This window comes from Nycticebus coucang, chromosome 8 (assembly GCF_027406575.1).
Source record: "Nycticebus coucang isolate mNycCou1 chromosome 8, mNycCou1.pri, whole genome shotgun sequence".
NCBI classification, from domain to species: Eukaryota; Metazoa; Chordata; class Mammalia; order Primates; family Lorisidae; genus Nycticebus; species Nycticebus coucang.
Genome location: NC_069787.1, coordinates 52,025,047 through 52,046,650, shown reverse-complemented (window position 1 = coordinate 52,046,650; position 21,604 = coordinate 52,025,047). Strand labels below are relative to the sequence as shown.

General features: G+C 41.0%; 2 protein-coding genes across 20 annotated transcripts in view; one reads left to right on the top strand and one right to left on the bottom strand.

Moving 5' to 3' along the window:
• Window positions 1–524: 524 nt before the first annotated feature.
• HESX1 (HESX homeobox 1) lies at window positions 525–20,961 on the bottom strand. 18 transcript variants are annotated; one of them, XM_053600380.1, is made up of 9 exons: window positions 20,836–20,961; window positions 18,696–18,740; window positions 17,363–17,395; window positions 8,911–8,963; window positions 3,681–3,762; window positions 2,172–2,415; window positions 1,462–1,661; window positions 1,072–1,173; window positions 525–975 (listed from the first exon to the last, which is right to left on the bottom strand). In XM_053600380.1, the coding sequence occupies exons 6-9, from the start codon at window positions 2,326–2,328 to the stop codon at window positions 877–879; spliced, it is 558 nt and encodes a 185-aa protein (XP_053456355.1). In that variant the 5' UTR covers window positions 2,329–2,415; window positions 3,681–3,762; window positions 8,911–8,963; window positions 17,363–17,395; window positions 18,696–18,740; window positions 20,836–20,961; the 3' UTR covers window positions 525–876. The 18 variants fall into 18 exon arrangements, with proteins under 18 accessions (XP_053456355.1, XP_053456358.1, XP_053456360.1 ...); XM_053600383.1 differs by lacking the exon at window positions 8,911–8,963 and having other exon boundaries at window positions 20,836–20,922; XM_053600385.1 differs by lacking the exon at window positions 8,911–8,963 and having other exon boundaries at window positions 2,172–2,412; window positions 20,836–20,922.
• A 105-nt stretch (window positions 20,962–21,066) lies between these two features.
• Window positions 21,067–21,604, top strand: part of APPL1 (adaptor protein, phosphotyrosine interacting with PH domain and leucine zipper 1) — a 43,123-nt gene continuing 42,585 nt past the window's right edge. The window contains exon 1 of one of the 2 annotated variants that reach the window (XM_053599919.1): window positions 21,067–21,238. In XM_053599919.1, the coding sequence (XP_053455894.1) occupies window positions 21,185–21,238 (54 nt within the window). In that variant the 5' untranslated portion in view covers window positions 21,067–21,184. The remainder of the gene's footprint in view (window positions 21,239–21,604) is intronic. The other variant, XM_053599920.1, reaches the window with a different exon arrangement.

The window sequence follows — 21,604 nt, the reverse complement described above, 5'->3', positions numbered from 1 at the left end:
GGCAGGTACAAAGGGAAAATGGGAAATGAAATCACATGGTTTTTGTCACTTAGAAAGTATCCTGATTATTTAGCGGCTATGTCAGGGCACTTACAAAAGGCAGGTCATTTGTTTTACCTTCTCAGCCAATGTAATATTAAAACAAAATATACAGTGATTGGAAATCATTAAACTGGGATCAACATAATCTAGATGATCATTATCCCTCTAGTAAAAGAAAGTAAAACACAACATTAAATAACTAGAAACTATTTAAAAATTTGCATTTATTTGTAGCTTAATTCTTTTGTACATAATATAAATTTGAGAGCTGATGCTTTTATATTTTCTGTGGCATAATGAATTTGCTTATAAAAAACTTGACACTATCATGCTATAGGAATTTGTTTTGATACATGGTGAGAAATTTGTCACTGTTTTATGCCATAAATCAAGAGAAACTGACATTCAACAATAAATCATATTGAACAATATAGTTAAGCATAATCATGTTTCAAAATGTGGTTAGGAGAAACTAACCTTTGTTCTTCAGATTATTTTACTTGAAACACTTTGTAAATGAAATCTTATAGAATCACTTAGTCATGAATTTACTGATTTTAGCAAACTAATATTAGATTAACTTTGCTCACTTAAAAAATAGCCATCTTTTCTAAACATGTTTATTAAAATATATAGGAAAAGTCTTATAACTAAAAGTGCCCAAATAGAATATGTACCATGTTACAATAGTAATTATTTACAATATATTTTCAGGAAAAAAAGACAATATTCAGATTAAATGCAGGAAAAAAATCACATTTTCAACACTTCATATTTCCATTGATTTGTCATGCTCTGCAATTAGAAGATAATTTCACATGTTTAGTTTTCTATCTATTCCAAGAAATTTGTGTTCAAATTTTTTTTCACCATTATAAACTGTGATTCTCTATGGGACCTTTTCAGCTTTGCACGACGATTTTGGAACCAAATCTAAAATTAAGAAAAAATAAAATAGGCCTCAGAAACATTATTTTACTATTCTTAATATTTCAATCAGCATGAATAACAACTAAATTTGAAAATTACCTGAATTCTATCTTCCTCTAGATTCAATTTTCGAGCTAAGTCTTCTCTGATATCAATGCCAGGATAGCAGTTTACTCGAAAGACATTTTCCAACACTTCAATCTAAGATTAAGGAAATAATTCTTATAAGAATAAGGAATAAAAAATGTTGATCTCCAGTATGTCACTAAAAATGGGCTTTAATTTCTATGTCAAAATAACAGCATATAAATCTTTCACAATCAATCTGAATGCCTTTTAAAAATTATCTAGAAATTATTAAAATATGATAGTCTATTGTTTCATTAATAAGGCTTCTAAACTGAGATCCCAAATGAATGGGCTTTTTTGCTTAACAGGATGTTAGTAAAAACCTTTGTATTATCATTATTGGATGAAAAAACTTCCCACCTGGTTTTGAGTAAAAGCAGTTCTGGGTCTTCGGCCTCTATACCAACTCAACTCTCTTTTCAAAGTCAGTCTTTCTGAGGCTGAAAAGGAATTTTCATACTTCAAAGCTTTTTCTTCTGGCATTGGGTGATCCAATATGCAAGGGAATGGGATCCCACTGGGAAGACTTGAGACATGTAAACATAGGTTACCATCTTTCCCTGAAAACAGAAAAATAAACCCTGTCTTAGATGGCCAACCAATCCTATGTTCCACAAAGTTCTACAAGGAGTAATTTCAGGAACTTGCTTTAACTTCCTAGTGGAATTCTTCTGGATTTCACAAGAGAACAGCCCCTCATCAACCAAATATCAAAAACCAAACAAAAATGAAGACCTTGCCTTGGAAATCCTGTCTTCTAATCTTGTCATTTATTTCTCTTTGAAAACAGATTTCAAATATCTGAAGTGTCGGGAAGGGGGGATTGATCTTCTAAAATAAAAGCAGGTTCTTGGCATTTCCTATGAGTGAATTTTATATCCACTTGTTTCTAAGGCTGATATTTTTATTTCCCATGGGACTCAGCTGGAGGCATTAAAAAAGACCTGGAAGCTTTAGTTACGTAACTGAATGAAACTGTAGCTTCTAACTCTAGGTAGCATGAAATGAAGGCCAAATTAAGCACTGCAAATGAAATAACAAGGAGTTTAAAAAATTAAGTTGTGGCATACCTGAGGAACTGCACGTGTCTGTCCAGGGCCTGTGGGGTTTCACTGATGGAATAGAGTCTTGCTTCTGGTCCAGTCCTAAGATGCTCTCTATTGAAAAGGAGCAGGGTGAGGGTTTGCTTTCCCCAAGTCGAGCACCATCCTGAAGGCTGGGAGACATTCTCTCATGGACAGCGCTGGCCTCTCTGCTGGCTCTGCCCCACGTGTACAAGGCTGGGATCTTCCTGCAGTTCACCTTATAGCTCTGCTGACAAGGGGGCTGGATTTAGAACGTCACTAATTAAAATCCTGTCTTAGAAAGTTTTAGCATGTCAATGAACACTTGCCCAGCCAGCAGCTTAAGGAGTTAATTGTTTATTTGTTTGCAAGTAATTAGCAACTAATGGCTACACCAGGGGGGCCACCTACAGGGACAAAAAGTGTTATCTCTCCTAAGCAGAACACAGATTTAACTTTCTCAAAAGAAGTGATGCACAAATGTAGCACTCTTCCTTTATTTGAAATCATTAATGTATAAAATCATGCTTTTTTATTCTGAAGTTTATACTTTCACGGACTCCAGTCACCTAAAAATACAGGCAAGACAGGAGTGCAATCAAGTAATAAATAATTTAAGTGAATTTTCTTCCAAAGAAATTGGAAAAAATAATAATCTCTTAATGCTATTATAGTAATACTGATGAAAATGCCTGTTTTTCACATGCATATGTAATAGTGAATGTTGTCGATGAAAACACAATAGTATTTGGAGCGCAGCATACTGGAAAAGATTGGCAATGCTATTAAAACTGAGTGTAATTGTCTTCCAAGTGCCTGGATAGGAACAGTTGCACCAAATATTTTATTTTATATTTATTTATTTTGAGACGGTGTCTCAAGCTGTCGCCCTGGGTAGAGTGCTGTGGCGTCACATCTTATAGCAACCTCCAAACCCTGGGCTTAAGCGATTCTCCTGCCTCAGCCTCCCAAGTAGCTGGGACTACAGGTGCCCACTACAACGCCTGGTTAATTTTTGGTTGTAGTTGTCATTTTGTTTGGCAGGCTCGGGCTGGATTCGAACCCGCCAGTTCCAATGTATATGGCTGGCATCCTAGCTGCTAGAACCACAGGCACCGAGCCTGCACCAAGTATTTTAAATAATTAATGGTATAATTCCTCTCCTTCATCTTTTCTTTTAAATGAGAGACACACAAGTTTATGTGAAGATGTAAGCATCTCCAAGCAATTTAAAAGCAGGACTATTTAAAGCGAATAATTTCTTTCCCTTCCACAGTTGTTTCAAAAAGAAAATAGTTTACTTTCTGAAGAAAAGTTTCCTTCTGTTGATCTTTTGAGGTGCAGTGTGTGTGGGGGTTTCAAAAAGATGGTTAAGCTTATGAAAAATAACCAAGAAGAGAATATTTTAATTTCACAATCCTAAAAAAACTTGAAATTGAAAATAAAGTATAACTGCTAGTTGGAAAGATTTTGAAGCGGCTGTTTGTTCCCCACCCCAAACCAAAGGTGTAATACTTGCAGTTCCTGTAATCTGCTCCTCCGCTCCTCCACACAATATTTAATTGTGTTTCTTTTTCTTAAATTCTACTCTTCTTTTCTACAAGTTTTGAAAGACAAGACCCTTTTATTACTACTAAAAAGGTTCTATACTAGGCAATGAACATTTTACAGATGAGGAAACCACACAGTTTAAGGTTAGACTCTTAAAGAGATAATAGGGAAAGTATTGATATACTTCCCTGAAGATATATTTAAGGGTTCGACTTTAAACAACAGACTTTTCTTCAGGGAAGAGGAAAAGTTGTCTCCACCCTTAGAGGAAATTGTCTGTACAGAATAGAGCTCAACTTTATCAGATTTATCCTATCATGATCTCAAATATGTTAAGCTAAATCCCTCCTTCTGCAAGCTCTCAACTAAACAAAGGATCTCACACACACATCAGCAGGCACACAGAGGCTGGGTTTATAAATGTACGTGTAGGCCATTCTGAGGATGAAAAAAACCAGTGAACATTTATACTTCGTGGAGATATTATATATAGTGCTGAGATGTAGACTTTGCAAAGATGGAGGTAACCTTAATCTGGGAAGACTAGGAGGAGGAGGAATTCAACACCTTCTCAGATTTCTTTCTCTCCTTTGAGACATTCATTCCTTTCTTCCACAATGGGTTGAGCACCTACTCAGGACCAGAAAAAAAGTATTGGATCCTTGCCTTCATGAAGTTCATAGTATGTAGGGGTGGGGGACGAAGGCAGGGAAAAAACAGTCTGTTAGCCAGGGATAAGAATGAGAAAGAGGAAGAGACAAGCCAGGCAAGGCAGATCAACAGGGCAGCATGTTGACAGCGGGGTTGGGGGGGTGGGTAGACAGCAGGGCAGGTCTCCCCGAGATCCTCACTATCACAGATTGGCACTTCCAAGGCTCCTGGCATGAGTATCCCACAGCACATGCTGAAGCAACTCATCAGGTTCCCAATTTCTTCTTTATTAACAAGTGCATTCCAATATTTTTATTCAGCTTGACTTGATGTGATTTGGATTTACAGAACCCTTTTTGCATATAGATGAGTAGATGAAAATAAAAGGCAGGAGAGGGCGGCGCTGTGGCTCAAGGAGTAGGGTGCCGGTCCCATATGCCGGAGGTGGAGGGTTCAAACCCAGCCCCGGCCAAAAACCACAAAAAAAAAAAAGGCAGGAGAGAAATTCTCTAAAAATGGGTGGAAAAAGGTTTCTCGTATATTCATCTCTTGTTCTTTTTTTTGTTGTTGTTGCAGTTTGGTCAGGGCCGGGTTTGAACCTGCCACCCTCAGTGTATGGGGCCGGTGCCCTATACACTGAGCCACAGGTGCCACCCAGTTTCTTGTCTATTCACTCCACGTATTTTTTTAGAGCACTTAATATGTGCCAGACACTATACATGTTAGAGATCAGTGATGAACAAGACATGGTGATTTCAGAGAGTGATACATATAGCGGGAGGAGTAAACAAGGTGCCGGTGATGCAGCATGATGGGGGAGGAGGACTGAGGACGGTGGTTGGCAGTTGGTAGCTGATGGTGGAGCAAGGCCTAAGGAGGTGACACTTTAGCTGAAGCCGAGAAGGAGAGTAAGCTAGCGCCTGAGAAAAAGCACTGCAGTCAGAGGGACAAGCAAATACAAAGGTCTTGCACATGAACAGTGTGTGGCGTATCTGAGGGAGAAGGAAGCTGCTGGGCTGGAGTTAGTGGTGCCAGATGCATCTGGGGAGCCAGGCCAGGCTGGATCAAGGATGGACATTTAAAAGCTCTCCATAGGAGTTCCAGTGCAAAGAGAAGTTAGGGTAGGGATTTAAACTGGAACTGGCACAATAGGATTCATGTTTTAAAAACCTTACTCTGACTGCTCTGTGGAAAGGGTTTAAAGGGGAATGAATGTAAGCAGGGACATCAGCTGGGAGTTATTTATTCAACACATATTTACTGAGCATATCTTATGTGCGACACATTGCTCTAGGTGGTAGGGATATTGTAGTGAAGACACAGGTAATACTTTAGGGGCAAAAGATGATGGTCTTTGGACAAAAGGGTAATAGTGGGTTTGGAGACAGGAAGAATTCTTCAAAAGGTTGTAGGAGTCTGATTGCACACTTGGTCCCAATTCTTCAATCCCATCCCCTTGCTGCGGTTTCACTGTGGACACAGTATACTTGCAAATTCTTGACTTTTGGGCTTGTCTGTGTGACTGGCTTCAGCCAATGGGAAGTGATGTGAGCAGAATGTGCCAGCATGATTGGTCTGTTTTCTATGGCTTCTACCATCACTATGAGGTTATCCCTGAGGTAGCTGCTGTCCTGCAGCCTGAGCCTCAAAATGGACATACATGGATTGTACCAGACCCTGTCCTATCCTGCAGTCTGCAGCCTACCACATCAGCTGAGCCTAGCCAAGCTCAGCCAAATACTTACTGACCTGCAGCTCTGCAGTTTTATGAGAGAAATATTCATTATTTAAGCCACTGAGGGCTTTGAGGTTATCTTATTCATAGCATTCTAGAAATTGCTCTTTGATTCAGAAAATGTCTTACTGATGGATTAGATATGGAGGTGAGGGAAAGGAGGCATTAACAATGACTTTCTTGGGTGGTGCCTGTGGCTCAGTGAGCAGGGCGCCGGCCCCATATTCCGAGGGTGGTGGGTTCAAACCCAGCCCTGGCCAAAACTGCAACAATAAAATAGCCGGGCATTGTGGCAGGCGCCTGTAGTCCCAGCTACTCGGGAGGCTGAGGCAAGAGAATCGCCTAAGCCCAGAAGCTGGAGGTTGCTGTGAGCTGTGTGATGCCACGGCACTCTACCATGGGTGATAAAGTGAAACTCTGTCTCTATAAAAAAAAAAAACAACAACAACAAAAAACCCAATGACTTTCTTTTTCGGCTTGAACAAACACAGTGCCATATACTGGGATGTGGAAGACTGGACTAGGGGAGGAAGGGTCTGGGGAGAAATGAAGAGCTCTAGTGTGGATAGCACCTCACCGAGTATGAGCTCAGTGCTTGAGTTCTAAGTTTGTGCATGACCAGCAAAGAGATGGTCTTAAAAGTCATAGGTTTAAATAAGATCACCCAGTGAATGGTGCGAGGTATAAGAAGGGTCTCAGGACCAAGTCTAGAATGCTCCAGTGTTTGGAGGTTGGGGCAGGAGTGGTTCTGAAGGAGTGGCTGGTAAGACAGGAGAAAAATCTGGAGACACGGTAACAGAGACAAGAGAGGGAAAAGGGCCAAGGAGAAGAATGGCTACAACAGTACCTTTAGTGGTCCCTGCTTCCACCCTTGACCCCTATGGTTTTCTATCAACACAGCAGCCAAAAAGATAATTTAAAACCATAAGTCTATTCATGTCACAATTCTGCTCAAAAAATGGCTCCTGATTTCAATAAAAGTCAACACATTCTTGTTTTATTTCTGACATGAGAATAGTGTTAACATTATTAGTATCTATTGTTGGTTTTTAATAAATGCTACCTGTCACAATTTTATAACACAAAGTACTTCTAGGGCTTTATAGCTTCCGAAGCATTTTGGTATATCTTCTCCCAAATCTTCCACTATTTTGTAGCTTGAGAAAACAGAGTACAGTTGTAATAGGCAGAAGTCACTAATCGGCAAGTAGCTGAGCCTTGACTTACTATTTCTGTCTCCAAATACCTTGTTCTGTTGATATCAGCAATTAATGGGTACTGTAACATCTTCACCAAAGATCTCACAGAATATCAAAGTGCAATAATCAATTAAGGAAAATAGGTAAAACCTTGAAAATGAGTCTGACAATTAATGAACTCATCCTAGAATAGGATATTCATTGCTGAATATCACTATAGTCACATTCTAAGTGACTTCCCTCCCCTCGGGAAGTAACGCACTGATGCCAGGGCTTAGTCTACCCTTCAAAGCAATTTTGGAACTCTTTTTCTGGAATGGCCATCAGAATGTTGTTGTATTACCCTTGATGTATTCAATGTCATCAAAATATCCTTTCAATATTTCTCTTACGTTTGGGTAAAGAAAAAAGTCATTGGGGGGTGGATCAGGTTAGTAGAGAGGGTGTTCTTATGTAGTCATGTGTTTATAGGCTAAAAATTCCTCACAGACAGTGCCGTGTGAGCTGGTACATTGTCATGAGGCAAGAGCCGTGAATTGTTAGGTGAAGTTAGAATCATTTTTGTCTTTTTCACACAGACTTTTCAGCACCTTCAAATAGTAAAGTTGGTTAACTATTCAGTTGGTACCATTCTCTCTAATATCAAAAATGTTAGCAACATTGTTTTGACTCTTGATTTGGACTGATGGAACTTTTGGGGGCATGGAGAGTTGGCTTACTTCCATTGTGTGCTTTGATCCTTTCAGGGTTGTATTGGTATACTCATGTTTCATCATCAGTGACAACATGGCCCAAAACATTGTCTTGCCTCTCTAAAAGTGTTGGCAAACTTTGACTCTTCTTTGCTTTTGTTTATTGGTGAGCTCTTTTGGGACCATTTTTGCACACACCGATCTCATGCCAGTATTTACCTGTTTCTCTATTGATGTTTACTTGGTCTACCACGCTTCTCACAGTCAGCTGATTTTTTTTTTTTTCTTAGAGACAGAGTCTCACTCTGCTGTTCCAGGCTAGAGTGTTGTAGCATCATAGCTCACAGCAACCTCAAAGTCCTGGGCTCAAGCAATGCTCCTACCTCAGCCTCCCAAGTAGCTGGGACTACAGGTGCCTACCATAATGGCTGGCTAGTTTCTTTTTTTTCTATTTTTAGTGGAGATGGGGTCTCCCTCCCAAAAAATACGAGCATATTTTTTTGTGAATGCCATTATATTTCCTTTTAAGTAATTTCTACCAATGAACATTTCCACTGAATCTGGTTAGGCTGGTCTCAAACTCCTGATTAAAGGTGTGAGCCATTGCACTCTATAGCCTTCCATTTAAAAAATTTGATCAAATCATCCAAAACATAAACATATTTTTATTTTTAAAATATTTCATTCATACAGAGTAAATATGATAGTCTCCTTTATGGGTCATTTCGCCTTCCCAACTTACTGGCTACCACTATTAATAATACACTGCTTCTCCCACTCGTCTTTTTTAAATACCTTGACATAAATAGGAAGATATACACACACACACACACATTTTTATCCACATGGAGTCAGACGTGTATTGTTAAGTAACATGGAACCCTCCTCCAATGTGGGACACACACTCATACACATACCCTGTCAACATGTATAGCTTGTCTCTTTCTTCAGCAGCTGCTTGGCATTACATCTAGTGGATAAAACATAATTTATCTAACTATACTGCTGATAATGAACCCCCAGATTGTCTCCAATTTTTATTATAACAGACATGGCAATGAATACTTTCTACATATCAGTTAGCAGACATAAAGTCATATTTCCATGGAAAAACTCTGAAGAGCGAGCATATTTTTTAGTGAATGCCACATATTTCCTTTTAAGTAATTTCTACCAATGAACATTCCCACTCAATCTAGTCCTTGTTCTTATGCCCTCCCCAGTGGGAGTGGGCATAACAGTGGGAAGAAAACCCAGGCTTTCCCCAGATTCAATATCAAAGATGAAAGAGTTTAGGATTTAGGGCTCCAATACACTCAGGCCTCATCTGTAGTAATGTTTAATCTAGTCTCTGTAGATGAAATAGGAGTTGTCAGCCCAAGAACCTGATAGTTATTCATAACATTGTTTTAGGGGGATAAATGTTATGGTTTTAAACAACTTAAAAAAACATTTTTTTTTTTCCAGTTTTTGGCTGAGGCTGGGTTTGAACCCACCACCTCTGGTATATGGGGCCAGCATCCTACTCCTTTGAGCCACAGGCGCTGCCCCACAACTTAAAAATTTTTGAATTACAACAAACATTTATTAAACTCCAACATGCTAGGTATTCAGAATACAGAAATGAAATCATTCTGCCTTCAAGAAATTCATGATTTGAGTGGCGCCTGTGGCTCAAAGGAGTAGGGCACCAGCCCCATATACCAGAGGTGGTGGGTTCAAACCCAGCCCCAGCCAAAAGCTGCAAAAAAAAAAAAAAAAATAAAATAAATAAAAAATAAAATAAAATAAAAAAAAAAGAAAAAAAAAAAGGAGAGAAACTCATGATTGAAAATAGTAATAAATGTCATTATTATTAGGTATGATAATGTGATTATGGTTAAGTAGAAAAATGCCCTTTTAAAAGATATTCTACTTAAGTATTTACAGGTGAAATTTCATGGTGCCTGGGTTTTGCTTTAAAAGATTTCAGGAAAACAGAAAGAAAACCAAGAAAGAGGTAATTGGGGCAGTGCCTATGGCTCAGTGAGTAAGGTGCTGGCCCCATATACCAAGGGTGGCAGGTTCAAACCCGGCCCCACACCAAACTGCAACCAAAAAAAAAAAAAACAGTCAGGTGTTGTGGTGGGCACCTGTAGTCCCAGCTACTCAGGAGGCTGAGACAAAAGAATCGCTTAAGCCCAAGAGCTGAAGGTTTTTGTGAGCTGTGACGCCACAGCACTCTACTGAGGGCGACAAAATAAGATTCTGTCTCTAAAAAAAAAAGAAAGACATAATTGAGAAGCAAGTATTGCAAAATGTTGGTAAGCGTTCAATTAGAGAGATGAGTGTATGTGAATTCTTCATTTACTTTACTTTTATAAATGTAAATAATAAAATTGTTTTAGTCTTATAAACATGTGCAATTACAATATAAGAAAATAAAGACACAGGCTGGGCCTGGTGGCTCATACCTGTAATCCTAGCACTCTGGGAGGCCAAGTCAGGAGGATTACTTGAGCTCAGGAGTTCCAGACCAGCCTGAGCAAGAGTGAGACCCCTGTTTCTACTAAAAATAGAAAAATTAGCTGGGCCTTGTGGTGGGAATCTGTAGTACCATCTATGTGGGAAGCTGAACCAGGAGGATCGCTTGAGCCCAGGAGTTTAAGGTTGCTGTGAGCTATGTTCACACCATGGCATTCTAGCCTGGGCAACAAAGACTCTGAAGGAAAGGAGAGGAAAGGTGAGAGAAGGGGATGGGATGGGAGGGGAGGAGGGGGAGAAGAACAGGAAGGGGAGGGGCAGGGCAAGGGCAAGGGCAAGACAAGTCAAGACAAGACACAGGCAGAAGAGGCTAAATAGAAAATGGCCTAAAGATCATGTAGAACTGAAGAGTGGTTAAGAGCCCAACACGTTTGTTAGATTATCTGGGTCCAAATTCCAGCTCCATCCTTTCTTAGCTATGTGACTTTAGGCATATAACTTATCCTTTGTATCCCTGCAATAAAATGGCATAATTATATCACCCAATGGAGGATCAAATGGGTTAACATCTGCAAAGCCCTTGGAATAGCACCTGACATGTAACAGACATTAAACAATCTGTTTGCTATTATTTACTACCTTTATCAATATTATAAAGGGTTTTTGGAGATGTCTTGAGGCAGGGATGTTTCAGGAAGAGGGGTAGGGATGTGTATGTGCTTATATGTCTGTTGAGGGGAGGGACAGGAAGAAAGCTAACTCAATTCTCTGTTTCTAGCTTAGATGATCAGGTGGAGGACCATATCATTACCTAAGAAGGGAATATAGAGAAAAGAATTTATTAATCAAAATACTGTGCAAATTTTATTTCTAATTACATAAACAAACAAATATTTAGCAAATTGAATTACCTCAGAACTAAAATAAAGTTTCCAGAATGAGTTGATAAAATTTTAGTGAAAATTGGAAGAATGCAAAGATTCTAAAAATACTTTAGGGAAAAACTTTGTCTAGAAGAATAAATAAATATAACTGTCATATAACTCACACATAATCTAAATGAGTTAAATTTAGAAGACACCGAAAATAACATTATTTCAGAAATCCAGCAATTCAGGTATCAGTAGAATTGCTTTAAAATAAATATATAATTCTAAAGGTTGTAATCAAATAAGGCAACTGCAATTACCATTATGCCCTCATCTTGTATGGGCTCCCAAACCCCCAAACTGTCTTCTCATGCAAATGCCCTTCTCATCCTACTTTTGTTCTAACAAACAGCCCTTGCTTTACAAAATACCCGCTTTGCCCTACTTGTGCCCTGACGCCCCCTCTGCAGATGCCCTCTTCACTTCACACAGGCCTTAACACCCCACACCAGGCATCCCCTCTGTGAAGATACCCTCCTCATCTAGGTTGGACTCAACAGCCTGTTGTGGGCTCCTATGACTTCCCCATCCTGCACAGACTCCTGGTTTACCTGGCTCCATCTAATGGCTATAGGACTGAATTAGTACTCTGGAAAGGAGGAAGAAAAACTATACACCCATTTTTATTTTTATTTTTTTTGAGACAGAATCTCATTTTGTCACCCTCAGTAGAGTGCCATGATATCATAGCCCACAGCAACCTCAAACTTTTGGGCTCACTGATTCTCTTGCCTCACCCTCCCAAGTATCTGGAACCACAGGTGCCTGCCACAACACCCAGCTATTTTTAGAGACAGGGTCTTGCTCTTGCTCTGGCTGGTCTAGAACCTTTAAGCTCAGGCAAGCCACCGGCCTTGGCCTCCCAGAGTGCTAGGATTATAGTATACACCCACTTTTATGTTAAAACATTACGTTCTGTTACTAAGACAGTACTTTTTGTCCTGTATAGTAAATGTGATTTAACAAAATCACCCCAAATCACTGAAGTAATATATATCAATAATCTATATATATGTATCAATAATCAATAATATATATCAATATATCTCATAAACTCCCATATCTCACAAACTCTCCCAAATTTACTCAAGACAATGTTAATTTGCCCACAATTTATTATATTTTATATCATTGATTCATTCAGATTCCCCAACATTTCTTTCAAATCACAACCTCTATTAAAGGTGTTTTTGTCCAAAATCAGGGTCAAAGCTAAAGTGCTCCTGGTAGGGTGCAAGGCTAAGTATGATCAGGCTTCCTTTTGTGCTCATTGCTCAGGCTCTCTCCTGTTTCCTCTCTTCTACCACTCCTGTCTTAGAGCATAGGTCCTCTGCCCTGGTGGTCCCTCTTCTTGGAATGCCCTCTCCTTAGATGTCCCCATGGCTCCCCCATGGCTCCTTTTTTTGTTTAAATGTTACCTTCTCAATGAAGAAGGAAGAGCCTATTTAAAATTGTAGCTGCCCCTTACCGTTTTTTTTTTTTATCCCTTACTCTGTTTTTCCTGTTTCATTTCCCTAGCATTTTCCACTTTCTAATATATTATTTAATATTATACTATTTTTAAAAATATTATACTTCTAATACTACTTATTATGTTTGTTTGTTTGTTTGTTTTTGAGACAGACATTTATTATGTCATCCTCAGTAGAGTGCTGTGGTGTCACAGCTCATAGTAACCTCAAACTCTTGGGCTTAAGTGATTCTCTTGCCTCAGCCTCCCAAGTAGCTGGGACTACAGGTGCCTGCCACAATGCCCAGCTATTTTTTTGTTGCAGTTGTCATTGTTGTTTAGCTGGCCCAGGCCAGGATCAAACCAGCCAGCCTGGGTATATGTGGCTGGCTCCATAACCACTGTGCTACAGGTGCCACCCTACTTATTATGTTTTTATGTTATTGTCTGGCTTTCTCCTTACCATACCTGCTAAACCATACCTCCAAAGGGCAGAACTGTTTGATTTCAGGTTAATATGAGGGTACAAACAACTAAGTTATAATATTTGTACTTGTTAAAGTCCCACTTGTACTTGTGTTCCACACCCAAAAAGTGTGCCATATACCCTTACATTGTGCCCAAAAAGTGGGAGCACACCAATCCCCTTTCCTCTCACCCTTTTTTGTTCCCCTTCCCCCCAATTGAATTGAGTTTTTCTCTTATGTGGGTATTAGATCGTCTACTAGGTCCATATTAGTATTGAGTACATTGGATTCTTGCTTTTCCATTCTTGTAATACTTTACTAAGAAAAATGTGTTTTAACTCCCTACAGGAGTTAAAAAGTATCCATCTTTTTTATGACTGAATAGTATTCCATGGCATACATATACACAGTTTATTAATCCATTCCTGGGTTGATGGGCACTTAGGTTGTTTCCATATCTTGGTGATTGTAAATTGAGCTGCAATAAACAATATAGTGCAAATGTCCTTATGATAAAATCATTTTTGTTTTTCTGGGTAGATGCCTACTAATGGGATTGTAGGATCAAAAGGGAGGTCTAATTTGAGTTCCTTGAGGATTCTCTATACTTCTTTCCAAACAGGCTATATTAGTTTGCAGTCCCACCAACAGTATAAAAGTGTTCCCCTCTCTCCACATCCACACCAGCATCTGCAACTTTGAGACTTTGTGATATAGGCTATTCTCACTGGGGTTAGGTGATATCTCAGGGTGGTTTTGATTAAGGGTAGGAATTTTTAATGTTTCGTTAGTTATTTAATAAATATTTGTTGGAGAGAGCCATTCCCCAAGGTAGTTTGAATCCCCAAAACTAAATTAATGTTGCCATCTAGTGTTCATGGAAGGATGTGCTGATTAACTCTGAGAGTTACTTGAATTAGCGAGAGGTTCATCAATCCTGTTACTGTTTTTTACTGCCTTCTGTGGTTCTGCAAAAATTAAAATGCTTTCAATGATTAAATAGTCTTGGAACATAATGATTTCTTTTAGAGCAATTTCTTCTCCACTGACTAACCTGTTCCTTGCAGAATTCCTGTGGGGGTAGGAATGTGATGAAGGTCTTCTAGCCTTTAAGCTTGAGTTACCCCCTTGCCATCCCCCACCCCCAAAAAACAAAAAACTTAACGTGGTAATAGTACTTGTTGTTTGGTAACTATTTTTGTATACCTTTTCTCCAGAATACCAAAATGCATATTTATTGATTTTTAAATTTTGGTTTGGGCCTCAAAAGCCCCTAAATCAAAGTGATAAAACATCAGCAAGGGCAATAATAATGTTTAAAATAGCATCAGGACTGAAGATAAATACAATCTTCTGATTTAGAAAATATTGGTTTAGGCAGTGCCTGTGGCTCAAAGGAGTAGGGAGCCAGCCCCATATGCCAGAGGTGGAGGGTTCAAACCCAGCCCCAGCCAAAAACTGCAAAAAAAAAAAAAGAAAAACTCAAAAAAGAAAATACTGGTTTCTTTAGATAGGATAAAGAGGGGGAAATGCAGAAAATGAAAGCTGCCTTAAAAGTAGATAATGAAAAGGATAATTAGCTAATTTTTACTGAATGTTTATTGTGGAGACACTGCTCTGAAAGCACATTAATTATATTAACAGCCTTATAATGTAGGTTCTCCACATTAAGTCTCATTTTTCGGATGATGGAATAGAGACAAAAAGAAGTAACTTGACTAAAGACACAAAGCTAGATGGCAAACAGTGGAGCCAGGATTCCCAGGTAGGCTGGCTCCACAGCCCAAGCCCACGAGCTCCATTCATGCTCTCATCCACCTCCACACAGATGTGAGAATGGTGCTGCTTTGTGTCAAAGTTCTTGGTCTGATCAGATAATTTATTAATGTCCTCTTCTCCCCCGCAAGAATGAGGGCAACCATACTACATAAAGGAAGGAAAAGCATATACAATTATTCTAGAAAAAGGTTTCATTTTCTTCACAATCCAGAAAGTAGAAGTGGCCAGGCACATGGCTCCTGCCTATAATCCTAGCACTCTGGGAGACCTAGGACAGTGGATTGCCTGAGCTCCTGGTTTCGAGACCAGCCTGAGCAAGAGCGAGACCTTATCTCTGAAAATAGACAGGTGTTGTGGCAGGTGCATGTAGTCCTAGCTACTAGGGAGGCGGAGGCCAGAGGATCGCTTGAGCCCAAGAGTTTGAGGTTGCTGTGAGCTGTGACAGCACGGCTCTCTACCAAGGGCACAAAGTGAGACTCTGTACCACAGAAAAAAAAAAAAAAGAAGTACAAAATTTGCTCATCATTCTAAGGATGCTGTGGCAATGAGCAAAAGTAATGTTAAGATGAAGGCCATGGCCATTAAGATTATGGTTTGCAGTGGCACAATGAAGAACCAGTTGGTCTTTGTTGCCCTTCTCCTTTTTCCAACCTACTCTTTAGAAATTTTTGTTCTACCTTGCAATTACCCACAGCTTCCCCCTTCTACTGCCTTTAATGTTTTTTTTTTTTGTTGTTGTTGTTTGTTTATTTTTTTAAGAGACAGAGTCTCACTTTATCCCCCTTGGTAGAGTAACGTGGTGTCACAGCTCACAGCAACCTCCAACTCCTGGGCTTAGGCGATTCTCTTACCTCAGCCTCCACAACGCCCGGCTATTTTTTGTTGCAGTTTGGCCAGGACCGGGTTCAAACCTGCCACCCTCGGTATATGGGACCAGCAACCTACCCACTTAGCCACAGGTGCCGCCCTGTTTTTAATGTTAAAATAGATTGAATCAAAGAGTTTGAAGTTGCTGTGAGCTAAGATGATGCCATAGCACTCTACCCAGGGCAACAGAGTGAGACTCTGTCTCAAAAAAAAAAGAAAGAAAAGAAAAGAAAAAAGAAAAAATAGATAAAATGAATCAAGTCCCAAATGATCAAGTAATATTTCTTGAATTTGCTTCCTCTCAGCTGGATATATATATATATTTTTTTTTTTTAACAGTTTTTTTTTTTTTTTTTCATTTTTTTGGCCAGGGCTGGGTTTGAACCCCCCACTTGGTATATGGGGCTGGCACCCTACTCCTTTGAGCCACAGGTGCTGTCCATCTCTTAGCTGGATATTAAGGAAATAATTGAATTATCTCTTAAAGTTAGTCCCACTAAAGAGTGATTTATTAAGCAATGTCAGAATTATTTGCACTGTATATTACATTCTTAAAAAGAACATGAATTCCTTAGAATTTCTAATTGATGGAATCTTTCAGAGGATATTTGTGAATAGGTGGTTTTGAGGCTTTTTAGCTTGAAAATATGTCCCTCTCATTATTCTCAGCTGGATCCTAGAAATGTTTTTCTAAATGTTTAGTTGTTTCTTTAAATTCTCTAAAGTACAAGGCGTGGGGCTGGGTGTGGTGGCTCACACCAGTACTCCTAGCACTCTGGGAGGCTGAAGCAGGTGGACTGCCTGAGCTCAGGAGTTTGAGACCAGCCTGAGCAAGAGCAAAACTCCTGTCTCTAAAAAAAGCCTCAGCTTCCCAAGTAGCTGGGGCTATTGGCCCCTCTACAACACTCAGTATTGTGAGAGCCTATAGTCCCAGCTACTTGGGAGGCTAGGGCAAGAGGATCACGTGAGCCTAAGGGTTTGAAGTTTCTGTGAGCTATGACACCACAGCACTCCACCCACAGTGACAGTGGGAGATTCTGTCAAGGGAAGGGAAGGGGAGGGGAGGGGAGGGGAAGGGAGGGAGGGAGGGAGGGAGGGAGGGAGGGAGAGAGAGAGAGAGAGAGAGAGAGAGAGAGAGAGAGAGAGAAGAAAGAAAGAAAGAAAGAAAGAAAGAAAGAAAGAAAGAAAGAAAGAAAGAAAGAAAGAAAGAAAAGAAAAGAAAAGAAGAGTAATTATAAAGTGTAACTGAAGGGGAGTTACCCAACTAACTTGGCCAAACCAAATAATTCCAGTGAAAAATTCTATTAGGTATCTCAATTATCTGGGTGTGGTATTATCATCAAATTAGTTTCCTTTGGATGTTATGTGTATCTAAACTGTTCTGTAAAGGATCATCAAGAGGCTATTACATTACCGGAGGGAAGCGAGGAATTCTTGCCAGGCTCAGCTGGGTAAAAACCAAAGCAAACAAAAACAGGTTAATATTCAATGGATGGGGGAATTAATCAAATTATAAAACTAGAAAGAATCTAGTTTTAACCTTCTGTTGGATCCTCTAGCTTTAGGCTACCTTGCTCATCCAAAAATATGGTTGTGTTTCCTATTTTAAAACATTTCCACAGCTGCAGAATTCATAGTCCCCTTTGATAACCAGTTTAAGTTTAATCGGTGTAAGTTTTGTGCAGTTGACCAAACTCAATTCATTTTAAGCCAATTTCCTTTTGTACAGGAAATGAGGCTTGTACAGAGAACGCCTCAGGGGTTACTGGAGACTCAAGTGTGGGTAGAATAGTAAAAACTTTGGGCAGCTGGTTAATTTTATGAAAGGCAAGTCAGGATTAAACTACACCCACCAAATAATTCTTTAAGATGTTTAAGACATATAATTCATTGAACATTTCACACATGTAATTTACAACAAAAGGACATACAATCTTGTAAATAGATTAGTTAATTATTAGTCTTCTAAACTTATATTTAGGCTTCTTATAATTAGGTTTTTACATGATACTCCTTTAAGTCTGGTCTGTGGTCTGTAATAGGAAAGAATCCAACAACTCAAATGACTCTGGTGCTTTACTTTTAAAAATTACCCCTTTAGGTCATTGGTTTCCAGACTTATGCACACATAAAAATCATCTGCAGAGGTTATTAGAATATAGATTCCTGAACCCTGCTGGAAGATTTTGATGTAGTATGTCAGAAATGGGGCTGATGCTCACTTAGCAGCACATACTAAAATTACTAATGGGGCTGAGAATCTCTTCATATAAGTCCAAAGTGGGTGATCCTCAAATCACATGTTGTACAACTATGCAAATAGAGAATGACCATTTCCTTTTCCCAAATAACTTTGTACTTTGTTGTTGTTGTTGAGACAAAGTTTCACTTTGTTGCCCTCAGTAGACTGCCATGGTGTCACAGCTCACAGCAACCTCAAACTCTTGGGCTCAAGATATCCTCTTGCCTTAGCCTCCACAGTAGCTGGGACTACAGGTGCCGGCCACAACGCCAAGCTATTTTTAGGGTCTTGCTCTTGCTCAGGCTGGTCTAGAACCTGAGCTCAAACAATCCACCCTCCTCGGCCTCCAGGAGTGCTAGGATTACAGGTGTGAGCCACTGTGCCTGGCCCACTCTTCTTTCTTACACTGTGTTTTCACTTGTTACTTACTCCTGATTCTTACCAGTTGTCACTACCTTTCTTCTCTTAAAATCTAAATCACAGTTCAACCAAGAAGATAACTTACCTTGAAAGTATTCCTTCTCTAGAGCCCAGATGCATTGTGCTTGTACTGGCAGAATAGAAAAGAGAATTCAAGAATAAGGAACCTATAACACAACTGGTAACCCTTAATATGGTTCAAGAACTGACTCCAGGCTGGGCCTGTGGCTCACGCCTGTAATCCTAGCACTCTGTGAGGCCGAGGCAGGTGGATAGCTTGAGTTCATGAGTTCAAGAGCAGCCAGAGCAAAAGTGAGACCTGGTCTCTACTAATAATAGGGAAAACTGAGGCAAGAGGCAAGAGGATTACTTGAGACCAAGAGTTGGAGCTGTTTACCCAGGGTGACAGCTTGAGACTCTGTTAAAAAAAAAAAAAAAAAAAAAAAGAACTGACTCCAAACCAACTTCCTCAAAAGCTAAAGAACTCTTCAACAGAGCGACTAGGTGATAAACAATCTAAGGGGAGAGCTTTTATTTAAAGATTATAACACTAAAGATAATTCTATAAAACTATAATGAAGGGCAGCGCCTGTGGCTCAAAGGGGTAGGGCACTGGCCCCATATGCCAGAGGTGGCGGGTTCAAACCCAGCCCCGGCCAAAAACTGCAAAAGAAAAAGAAAACCTATAATGAAAGTCTACCTGATCAAAGTTTTATTTATTTATTTTGAGACAGAGTCTCAAGCTGTTGCCCTGGATAGAGCTGTGACATCACTGCTCACGGCAACCTCAAACTTTTAGGCTTAAGTGATCCTCTTGCCTCAGCCTCCCAAGTAGCTGGGACTACAGGCGTCCACCACAGCGCCTGGCTATTTTTTGGTTATAGTTGTCATTGTTGTTGGTGGGCTGGGGCTGGATTTGAACCTGCCAGCTCCGGTGTATGTGGCTGGCACCTTAGCTGCTTGAGCTACAGGGACCGAGCCTTACTTTTTTAGTTTTTGAGACAGATTCTCACTTTGTCACCCTCAGTAGTGTACAGTGGCATCATAGCTCACAGCAACCTCAAAGTCTTGGGCTCAAGTGATTCTCTTGCTTCAGCCTCCCAAGTAGCTGGGGCTATAGGTGCCTCCACAATGTCCAGCTATTTTTAGAGATGGGGTCTTGCACTTGCTCAGGCTAGTCTGTAACCCCTGAGCTCAGGCAATCTACCCGCCTGGGCCTCCCAGAGTGCTAGGATTACAGGCATGAGCCACCATGACCGGCCCCTGTTCAAAGTTTTAAAACCTAACTTACCTTTCCTTCAAGAGATCATGAGAAAGTCTGGTATTTTAGCTTAAAATATGTAACTTCCATTCCTATTACTATATTTGGATTTGTTCCACTGTATCTGGATTTGTTCCCATGTGTCTGTAGAACCAGGCAGCTAATAATCTTTACTTAGTATCTTTCATATTTCTGGAATGAAAATGGAATGGACTAGTGGAATTAATGACTAGATTTTTAGAAGGCACTAGTTATTTTGCCGCTTTCTTTGTATACTGATGAAAGCTTGCTGTAAGCTACAGAGACAGAAACGAGGCAGCATGAGACTGGGAAAGTTGGATGAAAAGGCAGGAAGAAAGACTGGATTCTAACTCTCATCTGGGCAAATCCTCCAACCTCTTTGAGGTTCACTTTAATGTAAAATTAGAAGCTAAAAAAGCTATTTAAAGCCTTTCCCAAAACTTTTTGATGGAATAGAAATGCTAATCAGTTATAAACATAATAACTAGTGTACCCTGATTTTGAAAGATATTTTCTTTTGTGATTGAAAAGAAATATGGAAGTCAGAATTTGCAGCGTCAGTCCTAAAGGACTGACCTTGAAAGGCCAGGTAAGGTCGCCTATTTTTATCCGGATATACTGATATCCAAGTGCCCAGAAAAATAATCTTGAATCTACTGTCCACGAATTTCCCAGAAAGCTCCATTAATGAGACAACTCAGGATCTTAAGACATCTGAGTTAGCCAGCACCATTTTGCAGCAGGGGACTAAGACTGGATACTCCGGGTGGGGGCCGGACGGTTGTAATTTGAGGAAACTAAAGTAGGGCTTTCCCCAAGGTCTCTGAGGGAAATACTTTACGGGAGAAGTAAAACCGACCCAAATTCCCCCGTGTGGTCCTTACTGGAGGCTCTGGTTACCCGCACCAACAAGCCATGGAGGAGACAGTCCCCTACGACTTACATCCAGACGCAGGCGCGCGCGCTCTCAAAGCGCTCACCCACCGCAGACAGCGCCGTCTCGGCCGCGGCCCCCATCCCCTCCGTGTCCCGCCTTCGCGGTAGAGCCGGGCTAGGCCGAGGAACCTCCGGGCCAGCTCCGCAGCACTGATGGGCGTAGGCATGAGCCAATGGGCGCTCTGGGAGGAGGGGCATTGAGTCCGAGGGGGCGGGATTTCCCTCCCGGCTCCTCCGCGCTTGGCAAGGGCTGTGCGGGCGGGGACAGCGGCCGCGCCTGCGAGAGAGGGCTGGCTCGGGGTCAGCTGCTGCGGGCGGGCTGCTGCGTCTCCTGCCGCCGCCCTCGCGCCGCCACGATGCCGGGGATCGACAAGCTGCCCATCGAGGAGACTCTGGAAGACAGCCCGCAGGTGAGGCGCGGGCGGTGTCTGGAGGCAAGGGAGAGCCGGGAGGGCCGACTTCAGGCCTGGGTCGCCGCAGGTGCCAGACCCAGGTGGGCGCTGCCGCCGCCCAGGTACCCCCGCCCGCCACGGGCCGCGCCCAGAGCCGCGGAGGCCGGGCCTGCAGCTCCAGGCCCGCGTGGGCCCGCGCAGCTGCGGCCGAGGGCCGCGGACAGAGTCCGAGCCGCTGCCGCCGCCACTCATGGGCCCGACGGTCGCGTACGCGCGCGGGTCTTCTTTTATTTGACGAAAGGTGCTGTTTTTATCACCGTGGTGTGAGGTGATAAATCCCGAACGTGGAATTTTCTCCCCGAAAACCTCTTCGGGGAAAATGCA